Source organism: Phytophthora cinnamomi, assembly GCF_018691715.1.
Source record: "Phytophthora cinnamomi strain GKB4 chromosome Unknown Contig119, whole genome shotgun sequence".
NCBI lineage: Eukaryota > Oomycota > Peronosporomycetes > Peronosporales > Peronosporaceae > Phytophthora > Phytophthora cinnamomi.
In genome coordinates this window covers 665,932-686,271 of record NW_027151052.1, presented here as the reverse complement: position 1 = coordinate 686,271, position 20,340 = coordinate 665,932, and the positions used below count along the sequence as shown (strand labels likewise).

Here is a 20,340-nt window from a genome sequence, read left to right as displayed (position 1 = left end):
GGCGTACGAAGAGCAGTACGCGCTGGCGCAGCGGAAGTAACACGAGCGCTGCGATCATCGCTAGCGACCGAACCCTCACGTGCTAAGAACTTAGCACGGAGCTCTTTGAGACTCTCGGGCACACGGAACGACGTGTACCCGTTCAGGTCGCGGTCGCTCAAGCGGACCGCGCCTGGAAAGCACTTCGTGCACTGAAAGCCCTCGGGCACAGCGCACGGCACATTTGCCTCCTCAGCAGCAACATAAAGTTGCTCCAGCTTTCCACGCTTCGAGTACGTCTCGAAGCGATCACGCGCTTGCTTAATCCGATCACGGTAAGCACTCGGCCTCTTGTTGAAGTTCGCAACAAAGGCATTCCAGCTTTGACAAAGTGCCTGCCATTCGGGCACTTTGCTGCGAGAAGAGGTCTTCTTGCTTTGAAACCATCGGAGCTCATGAAAGAGTCCGATGTAGTAAATCGCGCCTTTGATGCGTTTCCGCATCAAAGTGCAGCTCAGCAGCCACAGCGTCATCTTTGATGGCGCTGCATACGTACAGCGGCACCTCATTCGGAGGTACCGAGTTCCCAAACCGGTCCGCGATCTCGGACGCGGACGGCATCCATGGATCGCGCGCTGCAGGCGCAGCGCGCGGAGAGCCTTGAGCTTTAACATCACGCGCTGCAGCAGCAGCGCGCGGAGTACTGAGAGCCCGAGCGGAAGCGAGTGGGGTATCGCTCTCAGTACGCGAACGCTTCGAACTCGAAGCGCCCGATTCGTCCCCTTCACGCGGGCGAACGTTCTTGGCGTGAGGGTCGAGCGATTCGCTCGACACTGAGACTTTACGCTTTGAGGGCGAGTCCTCCTCGCCCTCCATGTCTTCATCGTCGTCGTCGAAGTCGACGACGTCACCGTACTTCGCCTTCTGGCGTTCGAAGTAGTCGTCGATGGAGAGATGACTCCCCATCGACTTTGCGGACTTCTTCTGAGGCGCGCTCATCGTTGAATGAGCGCGGATTTCTTCTCCAAACGCGGAGAATTGACGAATGGTCAATTCCAAAGATTTGAAGAAGGTCGTACTGGGATCTTGCACTTGTTGGTCTTGGTCGTTGACACCGCCGAGGCTTGGGGCGAGGCGAGGAAGGTCACTTGGGGGGTTGAATCGAAATTCAGAAGTGATTGGATTGTTGGAACTTACACCCTAGGCTAGTGCTAAAGACACGCGGCCGTGCGTCCTATCAACTAGTGCGTCTAATCAACCATCATTCTACACTACTCGTCCAATCAACCTACTCGTCTAATCAACGTGTGGTCGTATTGGACCGGTTCGGTTAACCGGTTCGGGTACCTCGGACCTGGTACAGTGTACCAAGGTTCAGTACCCTGCAACACGCCCCCTCAATGCGAACACGCGTGAACGCCGAGCGCAGCCGTCAAGTCCTTGTGGCGTGGTCCGGCAAGTCCCTTGGTCATGATGTCGGCCAGCATGGTGGCAGTCTCGCAGTACTCGACGATCACTTCGCCGCGCTTGACTTCGTCGCGAATGTGATGGTACTTGATGTCGATGTGCTTGGCGCGACCATGGTTGACGGGGTTCTTGGTCATCTTGATGCACGACTGGTTGTCTTCGAAAATCTTCAACTCGGGCGCAACTCCGCCTGCAGCAACCAGGATCTCGCACAGCAGCTTGTGCACCCACTTGCCTTCTTGAATCGCCAAACTCAGTGCGATGTACTCGGCCTCGCTTGTCGAGAGTGACACACTTGATTGCTTCTTCGAACCCCACGAGATCGGTCCGCCGGCGACTTGGAACAGGTAGCCCGACGTAGACTTGCGATCACTAAGATCACCAGCCCAGTCGGCATCCGAGTAACCTTGAAAGTCGATGTCCTTGCCCGGCGAGAAGCGGATTCCGTGCGACTTGGTCCCTTGAAGGTAGCGGAAGATGCGCTTGACCGCAATCCAGTGCTCGACTTGCGGGTTCTCCATGAAGCGTGACACGTAGCCGACAGCGAACGCAATGTCCGGGCGAGTCGATGTCATCAAGTGCATGAGTGCACCGACAGCCTCGCGAAATGGCGCATCCAACTTGGTCATGGCGTCGCTTGAGACTAGCTTCATGCTGATGTCGACCGGACTTGCAGCGGGTTTGCAGTCTTGCATGCCGAAGCGCTCCAGGATGTCGTTGATGTAGCGAGCTTGGCTGAGCGTAACACTGCCATCCGCGTTGTCGACCACCTCGATCCCGAGGATGAAGGAACACTTGCCACTGTCGGTCATCTCGAACCGCGACTTGAGTTGGCGCTTGGATTCCGCGATCATATCAGCTGAACTTCCGGTCACCAACACGTCGTCCACGTAAACCAGCAGCAGAACGCATTCGCCGTCGACGACCTTGATGTAGAGGCAGGGGTCGTAGCTTGACACGCGAAAACCGATGGAGCGCACATACTCGTCGAAGGTCTCGTTCCAAACACGCAAAGCTTGCTTGAGCCCGTAAATCGCCTTGAGCAGTTCCACACAGTCGAAACTGCGCTGGTTGTTGGGCAGTTTGGCGGCGCGGAAAACACCTCGCAGCCGCATCGACTTGAGTTCGGCGCGAATTGCCTTGCGCCACTGGACTTGGTCTGGTCCGTTCACAGCTTCTTGAAACGTCTTCGGCTCCGCGCTGTCACTTGCTTCCACCGCATTGGCACTTGCACGCCAGAACATGGGTGGGGTCGAGCCGTCTTCATCGTCTTCTTCCGATTTTTCTTCTTGCGTCGCCGTAGATTCACGTTGGTCTTCATCTTCCGAGCGTCCAGGCGCACTTGCTTCTTCGAGTCCAGCACTGCGACGAGGACGCCGAACATTGTCGCGATCTTGGTTGTCCGGACGCGATTTGCGCTTCCCCGCCTGCGTGAACACCCTTGTGCCGGAGTCCTCGGAGACTTGCATGTCGTCGAAAACGTCGGTGAGTCGGTTGACTTCTTCACCATCAGCAGTCTTGGAGTCATCGAAGCTTGACTCATCGAATGTGACATCGCGAGAAATCACCACCTGCCCCGCCTCGATGTCATAAACTCGGTACGCCTTGGAACGCTCCTCGTAACCCATGAAAATTCCTTCACGAGCTTTCGGGTCCCACTTGAGTCGCTTCTCCTTCGGCGTCAAAACGTAGGCCTTGCACCCGAAGATCCGCATGTGCTTGACGTTGGGCTTGGACTTGTAGACGATCTCGAACGGAGTTTTGTCGGGCGACTTGGGTGACGGCAGACGATTCTTGATGTAAATCGCCGTCATCGCTGCTTCCGCCCAGAACGTCTTGTCCAACCCAGCGTAGTGAAGCATGCTGCGGCCGATGGTCACGATGGTTCGGTTGGCGCGTTCAGCCGTCGCGTTGGTTTGGTGCGCATACCGAACCGTGGGCTGCACTTCGATGCCGTGGTCTTCGTAGTACGCCAAGAGCGAATTGGTTGCGAACTCCTTGGCTCCGTCATGGCGCACGAACTTCACCCTGGCATCGAATTGCTTCTCCACCTTGGTGATGAATCGGCGCAAGCAGCCTTCACTCTCCGACCTGGCTCGCAGACAGAATCCCGACATGCAGCCGCTGGCTTCGTCCGTGATCAGCAACAGGTAGCGGCTGCCACCCAGCGACTCTTCCTCCATGGGCCCGCAGATGTCGAAGTGGAGGAACTCGAACGGCTTGTACTTGCGCTTGTTCGGGTTGCTTGGGAAGGGCTTTTGCACCATTTTCCCTTGTTGGCACCCACGACATTGGCTTGACTTCTTCGACGATGTCGGCATTTTCGCACCCGTCACCATGCCACTTGAGACCATCTTCCGAAGAACGTCATTCGGCGCGTGACCCAAACGCGCATGAAGATCCACCGCGTTGACTGACGCCTTGGACACCGAATTCGCAGCGCAGCTTGGGACTCGGAGCCAGTAGAGGCCGTCGATCAGGTCCGCGGAAGCCACGATTTTCTTCGACTTCTTCTGTGCGATGTGCATTTCAGCACCATCAAACACCACCTTGAACAGTCCGCTTCGGTTGATCTGCGGCACCGAGAGCAGGTTCTTGTTCATGCTTGGCACGTAAAGTGCATCTTGAATGCGGATGTCGCGCTCCTTGCCGTTGGGCAAAGTGACCCGCTGCATGACCGTCCCGACTCCCATGATCTTGGCCGTGTTGCCGTTGGCCACCGTGAGTCCACCTTCGTCGCACACCTTGATGTCGACAAACTTGGCCTTGTCGTTGCAGATGTGGTGCGTGGCACCACTGTCGATCGCCCATGAGCCTTGAAACTTGTTGGTCCTGGAGACTCCACACTCCATAGAGACCGCGAACGCGACGCAGTCGTCATCGCTGTCGTCACGCCACTGGACGTTGTTCGCACCGCGACCAGACCGGCCACGTCGTGCACCTCGATTCTCTTCCTTCTGCTTGGTCCAGCACTTTTCCACGACGTGCCCCGATTTTCCGCAGTACGTGCAGTGGCGACTTTCACGCTCGGCATTGAAGGCCCTCGCAGCGTCTTCAATCTTCACCTGAGCCGTCTTCTCGCCCTGCCGCTTGATGTGCTCATTCGTGAGCACCTTGATCACATCTTGAGTGCGCAGCTCTGCGTTGCTCATCTCCAAGTTGAGAACGACGTTCTCGAAACTCTTGGGCAGACTCCTGAGCAAGCAGATCGCCACGTCTTCATCCTCCATCTTGGCGCCGATGTTGCTGAGCTTGGCGCTGATGTTGAGGACTTCATTGCAATGATGAAGCACATTGCTGCCTTCTGCCATCTCCATGCTGAAGAGCTGGCGCTTCAGGTAGATGCGTCCAGCCTTCTGCGACCCCCCGTAGAGCGAACGCAGTCGCGTCCAGGCCACCCACGCTTCCTCGCAGTCGTCGACCACATGATGGTAGTCAGCATCCATGTGGAGCAACATCAGGCCGAACGCGATGTTGCTCGACTTGACGTAGTCGTCCTTGGCCCTCGTGTCCGCGAAGTTTGGTTTCGTCTCGCGGTTCACGACGCTCCACACCGACTTGGTCAGGAACACGCCACGCATGTAGCGGTTCCACGTGGCGTAGTTGTCGCCGTTGAACTTGTCGATGGAGATCTTGGTGTCTTGGACAGAGGACATGGTGCTTGGGCTCATAACCTGAAGAAGGTCGTACTGGGATCTTGCACTTGGAGACTTGGTCGTAGACACCGCCGAGGCTTGGGGCGAGGCGAGGAAGGTCACTTGGGGGGTTGAATCGAAATTCAGAAGTGATTGGATTGTTGGAGCTTACACCCTAGGCTAGTGCTAAAGACACGCGGCCGTGCGTCCTATCAACTAGTGCGTCTAATCAACCATCATTCTACACTGTTCGTCCAATCAACCTACTCGTCTAATCAACGTGTGGTCGTATTGGACCGGTTCGGTTAACCGGTTCGGGTACCTCGGACCTGGTACAGTGTACCAAGGTTCAGTACCCTGCAACAAGATTGACGTGCGGGGACCCCGCGCGTCTAACCTTAAGGGGGGGATGGTGTAACGGGGTTACACGTACAAGTGGCTGCAAGCCACTTGTGAATTTAACAGATAGGTTATCTGTTAAACGTTTTGGATACTTCCTCACATTGGTGTAAGACACACCGATGGATACATTGAAGTGGACCACCACAGTGAGTGGTCCACACATACCCAAAGATCCTATTGGTAGAAAGCAGCATCTTTCTACCAATCAGAGTCATGCATATTAGCGGGGCTCTGACAGCCAGCCGCTGCCAACCCTTTCATAGATGATAAACAGTTTTTAGCAGATTTTAGAAGAAGATCAATTTACAAGCAATACAGTTCTCATTTTACCTTAAACTAGCTACTTGGAGTCTTGTCTAAGTTAACTTATATTTGTGTATTCAAATATAATTAACCTAAGTAATTACTAAGTACTTACGCTTCCTCATACACGTTGCGCAACGTGTAAGCTAAAGTAGTGAGTCAAGTTAGACCCACTACAGGATCCATTGCACCATGAGTTGGTGCAAGCGTTCTCTGTGCTCATGCTTGTCCAGGTGCCACACGCTGCTCAGGCCTGCATATTTTTCCTGCCGGTTGGGCGGCGCTTCGTCCTTCCAGTCCTTGCGTAACTCCTCTGTAGTCGCGCCTTTTCGCTCCAGGATCGTGAACGATCGCTCATGCGCTCTGAAACGCCGTTCTCGAGCAAGATCGCTCAACCTGAGCACGGTGTGGATGACGTAGTCCTGGTCCGCTCCTGTGTTCAGGTACTGCTGTAGTTGGGTGAAGACCCTGCTGCCGTCTCCTTGGTCGGCCCCTCCACTCTGCTTAGGACCTGCCGCCTTGCTCGCCTCATTCTGCTTGAAATCCAGCTTCAGACGCACCGGCGAGTGCTTCCTGGTGCGAGATGGAGCCCCCTTGCGTCCAGCCCGACCTTGCTGTTTCTGGTCCACTCCTTGCTGCTGCTGGTGGAGTTCCTTCTTGGCCTTAGCCCCCACCGTCTTCCAGCCGTCGTCATGTTGCATGTCGCTCCTCGTGGCCTCCCGCTCGGCTGCCGGAGCCGCTGCCGTCGTTGCCGTCTTCGTCTCCTTCGCTGGCACCGAGGTGTTCATGCTTCTCCTTTTCCTTCCGCGCTTTCGCGCCCTTTCCTCTATTATACTTGTCCTTTGTATGCCGGGGGTTTCTGAAGCCTTCCAAGCGCCCCCCCCCCCAGGTGAAAGATCGGTTCGCCGCCTGTCTTGATTCCGCGGAGTCTTGAGCAGTTTGCGTCCGATTTGGAAGTGGGTTCTTCGAGTTCTACGTTATGCACTTCGACTATGCGAATCGAGTAGTGACCGTGCGATCTCCGACGACGCCGACGCCAAAGGGCGTGTTGTGGTGACCCGAGCACGCGACGTCGCTGAGTATCCGAGATCCGCTGCAGACGTCACGCGACGTGGGCGGTGTTCTGCAGGAACCGCAGCACGAGACTATACAAGAGCCGTGTTCATGAGATGCTGGTGCAGAGCTTGAGCTTTGCAGATGTATGTGGTCATAGGTCGTAAGACCACCAAGCTTCCCAGAGCTTACAGCTCCGCTGCCACTCGAAATTCTTGGGTGAGTGTTTCATGTTTGGGCTTTATGAGTGGGTCTTACCCAATTGGTTGTTGCCCAATTGGGGCAACTTCAACTTGCCCTTTTCTGGGCTCCGTCCTTCAAAACGAGGTGCACAAGTTTTTATATTTTCCAAAGCACCCCCAAACTTTCCGTCTACGCACAAACTTATATATTGGCGGAAGTATGCAAAACAGTTTCTACAGGATGCAGAAGAATCTATGCCGCGTTCTTGTGCGCCGAGTTAATTTCGGAAATGGGTTATTCCCGCCTAATTTCGTGCCCGAACGCTTTTTTACGGGTCTCCTGTGACACGATACCCGAAAAGAAGTGTTCTAGATTTTATTTTCGGGTCCGACATTGCCAAGCAATTTCCAGAGGGGATATTTTTCAGTTAGCAAGGAATTGCGTTGTTTTAGGAAACACACAAACGCGCTATGGCGCGCTCGTGTGTCGTTTCCGATCGACCCGAAAATAAGTTTCTCCCCGACGAATTTTCAGACACGCATTCGGATTCGAAGGGCTATTAAACAGGTCAAATATTAATTTTCACGTTTGAAGAACGATCCAAAACCTTTTTAAGAGTAAAACTTCGCGCGATTCGATTCGACGTTTCATCGATTCTGGCAGTGAAACGCGAAATAGTACTCGTTGTAAATTGATCGACTTATTGTTATCGAAATTTTATCAATGTAAATCAGGTAGTAGTACCGTCGGTACTATTTTAGCTAGTACTCAGAATAATATTTTTTCTGAATGGTGAATATCATTATTGTTTCAGAGTACTACCACGAGTACTAACTCGCGTTTCACTGCTAGAATCGATGCAACGTCGAATCGAATCGCGTGACGTTTCACTCTTAAGATGTTTTGGCTCGGTCTTGAGCCGTGAAACATAATATTTGACCTGTTTAATAGCCCTTCGAATCCGAATGCGCGTCCGAAATTAGGCCGGGAATAACCCATTCCCGAAATTAACTCGGCGAGTTTTCCAAACAGGCGGACACAAGATCTCGCCATAGATCCTACAGGATCCTGGAGAAACTGTTTTGCATACTTCCGCCAATATACACGTTTGTGCGTAGTGAGTTACGTCTCTGGGTAGTACATTTGGCCCCGGCCTTGTGAACTTCGATCTTCGGCTGCTCGCCGCCGCGCGAGCCTCCGCGGACCCGCAGGTGAGGCAACAACGGCAAGCGGGGGACGAGCACAGGCCCGGCAAGGTAGCGTCGCAGCACACGTAGCGTAGCTATTAACATTTGTGATTGCTACTAGAACTACGGGACACTGCGAGACGCTGAGTGCGTTTAGTGGTCACTCTGTTTGCTACGGCGTGTGTGAAAGGTGAAACTGGTTGAGTGCCGACTAGTGTGTTTGTTGAGCTAGCGAGTGGTGGTCGAGGTCTTGACCATGATGCCTGTGACTATATGAGAGAATTAAGAGAGTTCTGCCGGATAAAAACCTGCGGTGTGCAGACTCCTTCTATGTCTGCGGCCCGTGTAGTCAAGAGTATTCAACGGGGGTTTTGTGGGTCGAGGTGCTTTCTCCTACAACAACACATAAACAACAATAATAGAGAGGTTTCGAAATTGCGCCTTCACTGCGACTACACTCATAGCCCGAGCTTGGTGATAGTGAAAGTATGTCGAGTTTGTTAGTTTTCGGAGGCTCACTATCCTGTTTGAATTCCTCATCCCTCGATTTCGTCACTAGTGTGCCATATCGGAGACCTCTTCTTGTTCTGTGCTGCTACTAGGCAGCCACGAACTGTGTACCAAAGGCAAGCTAACACTAATTTTCACAGTCGCTTCTTGTCACTCATTATGGTAGTACGAGGAGAGTCAACAAACAGATGCTGTCGCGCGTGTTCTGGTCAGGTCTAGAATTAAATGCAGTCCTATTGCTCGTGACGGACATGACGAGGTTGAGCACGGTGCCGTGCGCTTGCGACTTGGACTGCACTGCTGGCAGATGAAGACGGTTGATTTGAGCGAAATGGCGAGTTGGGTGTGATAAAAGGAAATTTCTACAACTACTCGTGCTTGGCACGACCAGTATTCAGTCGCACCCATAACACCGCCGTAGATGTTGCTTTTTAAAAGGAGGGGGTGGGGAAGGACGGTAAGTCGTAGTAGGAGGTGGAGGAGGATGGCACGGGGGAGGAGAGGTTAAGAAAGAAAAATATATTAAATCGTGAGTAGTTGACTTACACAACTCAGCCAGAAGTTGGTATGCTAACCGGTATGTGTCAAAGAATTAGAGATGCAGAACCGATAACACGTTGATGTGCTGCGAGGGATACCACGTTCTGTTGGCGTTGGGCACGCTTTTATTACTACCACGGTGAATAAGTAAGTTTTGCACAAGGTAACGGAAACTATTATTGTAGCATGTACCAATCCACGACGTACTAGCAAAACCAAGTCTCATACACCCACGCAACTAGAGCTAACGTGCGAAGATGTAGCGATTAGATATTTTACAGGCCCTTCGTAGGTCTGCTAGATGTAGCTCACCGAGTTCGCTTTACTCACGCATAATACAGTAAGTTCACCTAAGATAACGGAAATTCCCGATTAATACCCTCTACCCAAATAGTACCCTCTCAGAGTAACCCGGTAGTAACCCTACAGTAACTCACGTACCCTACCCTGCTCTGATGACCAGTCATCTTGTTACACCTCACTTCACTATAGAACGCAGCCACGAGGATATGGACGACTTTAACCTGGACGAGCTGCACGACGCTCGTGATGATGCTGCACTGATCGACGAGTAAGCTAAGGTAGCGATGTAGCCTTTTGGTAATACAGAGTAACCTTTCGAGATTTTGTGAGGGGTACTATTAAATAGTGCCCGGGGTATTATTCCGTAATTTCCGTTAATGAAGCACACCAATACGGTAAACTATTTATCGGGTCGGGACCCGACCGTCGTGTACGGGTCGGGCCTGGGGGAAGCCCTCGACAGGTGAGCTCCTCGTTAACACCGCCAATTTCGCTTCGCTCATGGCGGGCAAGGCGTCGGTAAATAGATAATAACTACTTCGAAGTGCAACTACTCTGGCCCACGCGCCGACCATTGTAGACCTCTGCCCCGCTCCGATTGCAAACGGTCTCTCTGAGGTTTCTTCGCACAGATGCCGTCCATCCTGTGTTCTTTGTCTCTACATCACGCCGAAACGCACCTAGTTTTGAGTATTGAAAAGCCTGGCCTAAGCATCAAGCCCGACCCGTATTCGACCTGATAAATAATCTCCCACCGTCCCTTGCACTGAAGTGCGGTTTATAACAATAGACCGCCGTGTACTATTCGGCATTCTACGTTAGTTCGTCCATGCATTTGAGGCGGTTATGAAGCGGCCTGGGGACAGGACACTATCGGTTGCGGCTGGGTTGTGTTTTCGTTTGCATCGAGGTGCGGCTTCGATAGCGATGAGAGTCTCATTGAGGATTGACGGTCCGATGGGACCGAGAGGATACGCACCCCGATCGCCTTCGAACCAAATCGCGGTCCAGATATCCTCATCGACGCGAAACCATTCGATAAATTAAGTCCTGGTCAGCAAGCAGGACAGGATATCTCTCGAGGACGTCCCGGACGTCTACTACACGGCGCCGTGGTTCGAGGCGGGTGGGGCCTCATCTTCGCCCAGTGGCTGCTGGACCGCCGCGCCGACTTGTCCGACGTGGCGACGCCGCTTGGCCGCGAGGCGTGCGAGCGCGTGTATCCGTGGTTCACGATCCGCCAGCGGTTGCGCGTGGAACTAGGTCGCACCAGCACGGAGGCGGACACAGAGGAACCCATTCGCCAACCGTTGTGGAGCGTGGGTGAGAGGTGGGAGAAGAGCTTCGGACGCTGCGCCGGGAACTCGCCGACTCCGGTTCGCGGGTTGTGGGCATGCTGGAGAAAGCGGCAGTGGCCGAAGTGGTGGAGACCTCCACGGAGCTGCTCGTCAGCCGGGCGAATACGGGGGATAAGGCGGAGCTCTACGAGTGGACGGAGCTACTGGAGGTCGAGCACTTTGGTGCGGGGCATTGGCTCAGGAAAGGCAAAGCCAGAGACGCGGCAGTAACCGCGTGCGAGCAGGTGGCCACATTCGTGGAGCTGCTAGTTGAGGAGCCTACCAGTGATGGACAACAAATCATTAGCGTGGCAACGGTGGAGCCGGACTCGGAGTGACTGTGGGCTTTGGAGATGCAGCAGATACCGAAGATGAGCTCCCGAGAGGAAGCGAACAGAAGCAAAGTTGCGAAGGACGTTGAGTACACGGTGTACGGCATGTGGCCGGGGTGCAAAGTGGAAGTTTTCGGCAGGTCACTGTCGCTGTATGGCTCGTCGAACTCGGATGTGGACATGAGTGTTTTGACCAAAGGTCCGTGTCGTGGACGCAAGTTGTCGAACGAGATGCTGGGGTTTTATTATCTTAAGAGGCTCCCGGATCGAAAGATTTGGGACGAAGAGAAGAAGGGGACGATGGTTGATACGGATATCGGCCAGATGAAAAGGGTGCGCTTGCAGGCCTTTGATGGCATCGGCAAACTTTTCACTTCTAAAGATCCAAAGCAACCAGATAATGCGGCATTCTTCGAAATGCAGATGGAGCTACTTGATGAAGCCGTCACCTCTTTACTTGATCACATTTACGAGCAAGCACGGTTAGACGGTGAACCCGTCACTTCTTCAAGAGCCCAACCTGTGGCTAAGCTGTTGCGCGAGAGCAAGCGTCGAAAGAATGAACTCTTTTACCTCAAATCCACTTTGGAGGCTGAACCTGAGTTCAAGGTCCAGTCGCTAACCTCTCACGCACGCGTCCCCGTCATTCGCTTCCAGTACACACAGGGTGGCCTCGACTACAAGTGGGATTTGTGCTTCGACAACAAATTGGGTCTGCGAAATACACGACTATTGCGCGCGTACACATCTTAGGACAACATAGCTCGTGAATTGGGTCTCGCTGTTAAATAGTGGGCAAAATAGCGTGGTATCAGTGACCCCGCGTCGGGGTTTCTGAGGTCTTACTCGAACGTGCCGCTGAGCATATACTACCTGCAGGTTGTGCACGTGCTCCCGAACCTGTAAGACCCACGACTTCTGGAGCTCACAGGCGTTTCAGATACATCACTCTCAGGGCTGCTGTTAGGATTCTACGAGTTTTACGCCTCGCAACTCGACTACGTCAAGCATGCGGTGGCCATCCGAACCCCCAACAAACCAGTGCTGAAGACCTCGCTTTGGGGGACAAAGGCGAAGTCGTGGCGCATGAGCATTCAGGACCCACTCCAAATATCGAGTGACCTTGGCAGCGTGCTCCACTTCAACGGCCAACAGAAGATCACCCACGAGATGCGTTGAGCTCATGAATTGCTTGTGCAGAGTGGGAGTTTTTTGGACATGGTCTGTTGAGCAGTAGTTGAGGGAGGAATAAGTTAATCCATAGAGTGTATTCCTTGCAGCTTAATACATGGACCAGATATGCTGTTTCAAGTTTGCACAGTGCAAAGTCTGTTTGCGAAGGTGGCAAAGCCGTCATATTGAACACCCTCAAGCAAAGAACCTAGCGGTGCTGTAGGCACAAACCTATTGGTACACCAAGAGGTTGTACACGCAGCTCGTAGCAATCGCACTTGGAAAAAGTCCGCTCACGAGGACCGTCAGCACTCCGTGTCAGTGATAGGGCGGCTGAAGATTTGGGTTCTTGAATTAGGCTCTTGAAGAGCTCGCATCGGATCCTATGGCACCAACTAAGGCCGGGCCTACCGAAATGATCCTCGAGGATGTTATCCAGTTATTTGACATGTTGACTCAGGAGGTAGTACAGCAAAAGGATCTAAACCCGTATCGTCTTGCCAACAGTGCAGTCAAACGTTGTGGTGGTGGTGGGGGGGGGGGGGTCAAGTAATAAAGGACACGACGAAGCTGGTAATCTGTCGCTGCACAATCCAGCATCAGTTGCTCTGGCGCCGCTGCATGAACATCCTACTTTTAAAATTTGATGGCAAGGTACCTCACCTTTCTACGATGTGGTTGTGGAATGGCAACGATAAATCGTACGAGGAAGAGCTCTGTGACCAGGTGAAGTGTTTCCTCGCGTTGCTACCTGAGATCTCTTGCTTGAGTGTGCGTCTTGCTCAAAGTTCAGAGGCACCAGTTGCCCGATCTAGACTAGTGTTTCTTGGTTGTGGTTGCAGCACTGGGAAGATCATCGGTTCGCCACCGGCGAATCCAGACTTCATGTACAAATGGCTCACCCCTAAAATGAAGACGAAGCGATGGTAGAAGATAACACGTCCTAACTGGTGTCCTAAACGTCCTATTTGTCCTAAACTCGCCCTTACTTTACGGTCACTATCGGTCACTAAACTGAATTTTTTAGGACAACACAGTCCGAATTAGGACAACTTCGTTTGTTTTGTGTTGAATCTTGCACTTGTCGCAGTAAAGTATTTGAGCATTCAGCCATGCTTCGGGCGAGGGAGAGCGGATGCGAGCGCAAGCCTCACACAGTGCATTCACCCGTTTCCATCACCCGCCAATTAGGCGGGGGCGTGTCTGTGCGAGCGAGCGTAGCGAGCGTTGCAACCCGATATTTTTTTTTTCCTGGACACCGCGCCTGGGTGAGTCGAGGACTTTGCGTAAGGGGGGTGGGGCAGGCCGCGTAGCGGCGCTCCCCGAGTGTAGCGCAGCGAAGCGAGAGAGGGGCGGGCCCCCCGTCGCGAAGTCCGCAGGCGAGAGCCAACGCGCGAGTGTCCTGCCACTTAAGGGGCGATGCTTCTTAGTATTCTGTAATTGTCCTAACGTAAGTTGTATGCTATAGTAACAGTATAGTAGTACTGTCTGACCGTACTGTCCTATTGTCCTAATGTCCTAACGATAAAAAGTAGTAGAAAGTGTTTTATTATGGTTCCCTGGGTTGTCCTAAATATCCTAATGTCCTAAAGATAGAAGTAGTAGTTAGTGTTTATTATAGTTCCCTGGGTTGTCCTAAATGTCCTAACTGTCCTAATGTCCTAATTGTCCTAATGTAGTCATATGTAGTAGTAATCAGTGTCCTAACCGAGTTTAGGACAACCAGTAGGACGTAATTTAAAACGCGTGTTTTTGGACGATTTATGTCTAGGTAATATTTGAATTTTAGGACAACTAGGACAGTTTAGGTCGTCAGTTAGGACGAATTAAACGGCACCGAAGCGATCACAACAACTACTGCAGCTACAAGATGAGGCGAGGGTAAGCATTGACATGCTTTCTGTCAACCTAGAAGGAGCTGAGAGCGCTCTTCAGTGGCCCCTCATTCACAACTCATAACTATCCCCATCGTACGCTGCGTGTTGCGATTCTTCGATTACCACCACATGCGGTTGCTGTACAATGCAACAATGAAGCAATTGCCGCCCCTACCCGAGCCCATTTTCCCCCTCGACAACGCAGCTGATTCCCACAAGATAGCCGTAACTGATGAGTCCCGAGTCGATGATTTCTACCGTTTGAGCCAAGTTTTTGCAAGCTGCTGAAAACTGCGAGGTGTTTGAATGGTTCGGCGCGCCCTCATTCGTATTATTCAACGTACACAATGGTCGTGAGAAATCTTGCGATTTGTCTATCAACAACGAGATAGCAACGCGAAACACTACTTTTTACGCGCGCGCGTACGCAAATTTCGACGACCGAGCGCGTGCATTGGGTATTGAGTTGAAGCACTGGGCCAAGCAGCGTGACATTGTTGGTACACGTCAGGGGTTCCTTAGCTCCTACTCGTTTGTACTGCTCGCCATTTACTACTTGCAACTTGTGGGCGTACTACCAAACCTGCAAGATCCCCGACTTGTGGAGTTTGCTCGAGTCTCGCCAGTGTACATCAACGGAATCAGTATCACTTTTTGTGAGGAAGTCGGTGTCGCTCGCGGCTTTCACCCAAGTACTGAGAATCACAGGAAATCACAGGATCACGGCGGAAATGACCTTGCCTGGCCTACTTATCGACCTCTTCAAGTTGTACGCGACGCAATTTGACTACACTAATCGTTTCTGTGGGGCATCGGAAATTCCGAACCGTGGCGCTTCAGCATTCAAAATCCGTCCCAGACAGCACGCGATGTAGGCAGCGTTCTAAGAAACAAGTCGAACAAACGTACCATTGGGGAGTTTCGTCGCGCTCATGCTTTACTCGTCAGCGGTGAAAATTTCGTTGACGAAGTATGTAGAACTCCGACATTCCCGGCGGAGGCATTCGTGCCCTTCGTAGTAAGTTATATTTTTTCATACATCATCGTAGACCTCGAGAATCTGGAGGGTTTGAGCTAAACACTAGTCACTGTATCATCTTCGAGTTCAGGAGTTTGGTCCATGTGCGCTGATTCCAGCGGTGGCGGCCCTGGTAAAGCCCGACCTGATTGACGAAATGAAGCCACATTTCGTGCGGACTCCCGCGCTGATCTGTTCTCAAGCGGTTTTATGGTTGGCGGGGGAATTAAACGAGCTAATTCATGCTGCACCAAGCTCTCTGCCACCTCGGAGGGGACAGACGCTTCTCGCTTGGACCGATGACTGCCCACCGACTTACTGCTGACTGCTGTGGGCACTGGTGCAACACTGCTATACTTTCTGTGAAAGACCCGTCGAATAATCTCCAACGCCTGCAGTTTCTGATCATCGGTCATCACCTCACTTTCACATGTTGGCCTTGTTTTGGAGGTTGGTAACTCGACTTTTGCTCCGCCCGGATTCTGCAGCTGCCCGTTGGGCACTATAAGCTGGAGGAGGGATCGGAACGCGCCAAAAGCATCAATTGCTCTCTCTAGGCACGTATAGTACTCGATTTGCTCCAGAGCCAGATTATGCGCACGTACTGCAGCAGCAACCTCGTCCTCCAAAAACTCCCCTGCTGGAATATCGGCAAACGTGGGACTGCCTTCGATGAGTTCGGAGTGTTTGAGACGAATTGCACTGATTAATGCTTCGCCCCATTCTGTTTCCGTAGCTGTCACCCCAGATGACACACGGTCCCGGGCACGGACAGTTTGCACTGCCTGCATCGCTATCTCGTAGACTAACTTGGTCACACGATGACTTTGAAACACGTGCAGCAGTGAATCCGGGCCCAAAGACAATAAATCGCATGCGCGTAGTGTGCGAATAGTACAAGTGCTGACTGAACATACCAGTATCCCCTTGTCACCGAAGTATGTTCCTTTAGCAAACGACGAGCCACGGTTCGGATAGGATTCGCTCGACGAAAAAAGATAACCACGCACGACAAAATACATCGACTTCGTGATGTTCCCTTCCACTAACACATTCTCTCCTCGAGGGTATCCTTCAAACTTGAGGTGACGCGCAATATCCTGCATTATTTTGTCAACGATGCCTATGTCGTCACTGCGGGGTAAAGGTCGAAAAATATCGTTGGAGAACGAGCGAAGCGGTGCTTGTGCGATCACGAGGATCGAATCCGTCCGGATGCACAATGGCACATCTTCTAAAAAGGACTGGTAATCTACACCTCGGTGCGACGACCATAATGAGGACAAAAAGGCATGCGTACGCGCTTTCAGCTCGCCCGTTATCTTCCAGCGCCCTAGATAGAGCTCAACCGCGATGTGATTCTTTCGGTATGCCACCTCGTTATTGATGTACGAAATGAAGAGGTTAGCGAATTCACCGATCATGAATGCCATGGTCATTAGTCCGATAAAGCATACAACGATGCAAAAAGCAAAATGAAAGATTGTGTCTGGCCGGAAGGTTCTGCCCTTCTTGATAAATGATGTTGTCGCGAAAAAGCACCCTCGCAACAACCTTAAAGTACGTTTTCCCTCCGGATCGGCTAAACTGGCATCGGGCAGCCACGCGTTCCAGCTGTCGCCGAAGTGGTCGTACACAGCGATGGCAAAGTACGCGCATGCACTCCAGTACATAAGTACAACGTACAGTATTGATGCTGTTCGCAGGCGGTGAAGCTCCTTGTGAATGCTTCGGCGATTGATTTCATCCATATAGTGCAAGAAGTTCCGCAGCTTCAGGCAGCGGTTGATTCGGTACAGCGGGTCGGTGGAAAAACTTGAGAAGAGATAGTCCAAAGGGATAGCGGACACAATATCGTATAATAATCGCTCGCTCTTGTAGGATTCACGATGATCTTGCTCGTACAAGTCCACCGACTCACTAGAGCGCTGTATACGCCAGTTTATCCAGATGTCTGCGAGGTAAAGCACTTCGCAGAAAATCTCCACTTCCCGCACGACTACCGGTAACCACTCCGTATGATCCATCGAGTCAAATGAAATGCGGTACGGCACAACAATCGACATGAACAAGGTCGCAAAAATGATAACTTTGATCCAGGCCACGTGATAGGAACTTTGGGCTGGGGCACCTCGAAACAGCACTGAAACAAATGGAGGTATGCCACAACGTTGTTTCTGTACCTTCTCTCCAGGTTTGGCCGGGGGAGGTGATTCTGGCCCTACCTGGCGAGAAATTGTTTCTTGCTTACTAATTGCGCTAGCAGCACTTGAGCGCTTGTATCGAGCTGATATGACTGCCTCTTCCATTCGTTCAGCATACGCATTCATGAGGTCTTCCTCTGTCATTGTTGAACCAATCGAGTTGTGTCTCTCCTGCTTCGCGATGTGGGTTAGGCGCATTTGCTGCTGTTGAAGGTTGATGACTCGGAGCACCTTCTTCTTCCACTCGGGATAGCGGTTGAATACCGTTTCAAGCGAATTCCGAGATAATTTATACAGAATAGATGTGGACTTTGCCAGAACGAAGGCATTCCTTACACTGTCAACAAACAACGCGTTCTCGCCAAAATAATCCCCCGCCGTAACTTGATTCAGTTTTGTCAACTCGCCAATATCCAACTTGTCACTAGTCCACTCTGATTGTGGCCGGGGGTGCACTTTGCGACTTGAAAGCATGGGCTTAATACTCGGCTTCTTCGTGAGGCTAACTGATGGTCGACGACCGATCATACTAGAGCGTTGCTTTAATTCTTCCTCACGCGGAATTAACGTGTCGAGGATCCCAGCAAATACAAAGTACATGTCACTCCCTTCTTCGCCATACCTGTAAACAAACTCGTCTTTGACGACCATTACTTGGCTGAAATGCGAGACCAGCATTCGTGTGACGCTCCCATTCATACCTGACAGAAATGAAACTTTCACGATCATTGGCTGGAGGTGTACCATGCGAATGTCTGTCAGCAAAGACGGAGGGAGGCAGCTCTCGAGCAAGTGTTCCTGCGTGATTGAATGAAAACGCTTGAAGAAAAAGTAGGCTTTGAAGCGTTCTTGAATCGGAATAGGAAGGCTGAAATGTCCAAGTAGATGCCTGAACGAGCTCAAAGTCGCGTAGTATTCTCGATTCTCAGCGTCCATAAGCTCGATGATATCTGAGAAGTTTCCGATCACGTACGCAAACAGAAAAAAACCTAATGTAAGAGTAATTGTGCTGAACAGGCACTGAGATGTGGTCTTCGGTAGTTCACCAGGGTAAGTTGCGGACATTACCCCAAATGACCAAAACAGTGAAGTAAAATACTGCAAAGAAAACCCCTTTTCAAGTAACGACTCTTCTGGTAGCCAGTATATGCCGATAGTGTCAGGTGAATCGTGCGTGGATTCGTTATCCCATGATCTATGAATATGAGAAACGTGTGAGCGATAGTCGAACCAAAAACATCCCAGAGTGTGGGAGAGTATGAACGTGTAGTACACCAACTTAAAAAGGCGGAGCTGAAGGGTAAATTTGATATGCTTGTTCTCTAGGGAAGCGAATTGCGCAGGTACTTTGAATAGCCGAATCAGTTTGTTCAAATTGAGTATTTCCCAGCTCTGCTGACCGAGTCCGACCAAGCCCCAATCGATGAAGAAAAGTGGAACCAAGGCAATTGCGTCGATGACAAAAACACGTGAATGGACGTAGTTTTTCTTGATCATTCTCGAATCCATGACCTTGTTTCCAAATTCATGAAAACCAAGTCGGAACCTGACGAACATGTCGATCACAAATATCACCTCAATTAAAAGAACGATGATATCAGCGCTTTCGTTTGTTTTAGAAGGTAAACGAAAGCACATTATAGAAACAGTGAGCAGACACTGCAACGTCATCATCAGAAATACCCAAACTTCCCAGGCAATAATAACTCCGGAATCTGGATCAAATACAAGATCGGCCAACCACGCGAAAATGAAAGGGCGGCCACTTGTAGTCCTGCTTGAAGTCGCCATTTCCGATGCCTTCAGAAACTTTGGGTCTAAAAATCGTTTTTCAAGCGCCTCCAACGCATCTGGAAGAGCAGGAAAAGTAACCCGCATCAGTTGTAGGTGTTCTCGCGACAGGAAGACAACGATGCACCCACTAATGGCCATTACGCGTTCTAAATAGCTAGGTGAGCTGTTGTCAAAGTCCAACACTGCCGTTCCAATAAAGCTTCCTTGTGGGATACTTCGGGGTGCACCTCCGTTTGCAATCACGCAAAGCTCCCCTTCCAGTAGGAAGAACAGCCCACCTGCAAAATCTCCTTGGCGATAGATAACCTCTCCCTGTCCGTAGAGGATGAACTTGACGTTGTCTACCAGTACCTGTTCTAACTCATTTAGTACCGGGCGGACTCCTGCCAATAGTGCTAATGTTTGCAGTGCTGGTTTGCATATGTTTTTCATTATATCATTCTTGATGGTCGTGGGGAGATCTTCTAGCAACGACCCGATGACAGCCCCACGGTGAGCTGACCACCAAAAATCAAGGAAAGCGCTCACTCGTTTGTGTATTGCAAGCGGTGCATTCTGTCGCATTAGAAACAGCTGGATGCGCGTGCGATTCGAGAAAAACTCCTTTTGCTCGAACGCAGAAGCTGTAAATCTCTTTTGGACGTTGTCGACAACAATTGCTGTGATGAAGAAGCCAATCAGCATGAACACGAGAGCAGCTCCAAACTGGATATCGCTAGCAGGTTCCACTGGTCTGCCTAGGGCGGTAATCACGTAGGACGCATAATACAGCGAGCGAAAATATTGGTTTAGTCCGATTTCAGTGATCGCAGAAGAGCCGACTGCGTAGGTCACATTTGTCGAGTCGATGTAGTATGACTCATTTAGCCGACGTAAATGTAAATCGCTTGACGGAAGCCATGCGTGAGCGCTAGAGCTGAAACCTTCCAAGTACGATATGCTGAAGTGCAAGCAAGCAAAAGTGTGGTAGAGCATGATCATCAACCAGCCGAAGAACATCAAACGTCGTTTGTTGTCTAGGTGCAGAAATTCGTCCACTTCCT

General features: G+C 51.4%; 5 protein-coding genes across 5 annotated transcripts; 2 read left to right on the top strand and 3 right to left on the bottom strand.

Annotated features, from left to right (window-relative positions):
- Positions 1-432: 432 nt before the first annotated feature.
- IUM83_16811 (uncharacterized protein) lies at positions 433-978 on the bottom strand (the record flags this gene model as incomplete). Its single annotated transcript, XM_067941721.1, has 1 exon — positions 433-978. One exon carries the CDS (start codon positions 976-978, stop codon positions 433-435), a length of 546 nt encoding a protein of 181 aa, XP_067781244.1.
- A 398-nt stretch (positions 979-1,376) lies between these two features.
- On the bottom strand, positions 1,377-5,102 carry IUM83_16810 (putative integrase; the record flags this gene model as incomplete). Its single annotated transcript, XM_067941720.1, has 1 exon — positions 1,377-5,102. One exon carries the CDS (start codon positions 5,100-5,102, stop codon positions 1,377-1,379), a length of 3,726 nt encoding a protein of 1,241 aa, XP_067781260.1.
- An 857-nt stretch (positions 5,103-5,959) lies between these two features.
- On the bottom strand, positions 5,960-6,574 carry IUM83_16809 (uncharacterized protein; the record flags this gene model as incomplete). The annotated part of the gene is made up of 1 exon (XM_067941719.1): positions 5,960-6,574. The coding sequence occupies one exon, from the start codon at positions 6,572-6,574 to the stop codon at positions 5,960-5,962; it is 615 nt and encodes a 204-aa protein (XP_067781207.1).
- A 4,160-nt stretch (positions 6,575-10,734) lies between these two features.
- Positions 10,735-11,237, top strand: IUM83_16808 (uncharacterized protein; the record flags this gene model as incomplete). The annotated part of the gene is made up of 2 exons (XM_067941718.1): positions 10,735-10,885; positions 10,969-11,237. 2 exons carry the CDS (start codon positions 10,735-10,737, stop codon positions 11,235-11,237), a joined length of 420 nt encoding a protein of 139 aa, XP_067781219.1.
- Positions 11,238-11,270: 33 nt separating this feature from the next.
- Positions 11,271-11,984, top strand: IUM83_16807 (putative Poly(A) polymerase; the record flags this gene model as incomplete). Its single annotated transcript, XM_067941717.1, has 1 exon — positions 11,271-11,984. The coding sequence occupies one exon, from the start codon at positions 11,271-11,273 to the stop codon at positions 11,982-11,984; it is 714 nt and encodes a 237-aa protein (XP_067781222.1).
- Between the last annotated feature and the right edge of the window lie 8,356 nt (positions 11,985-20,340).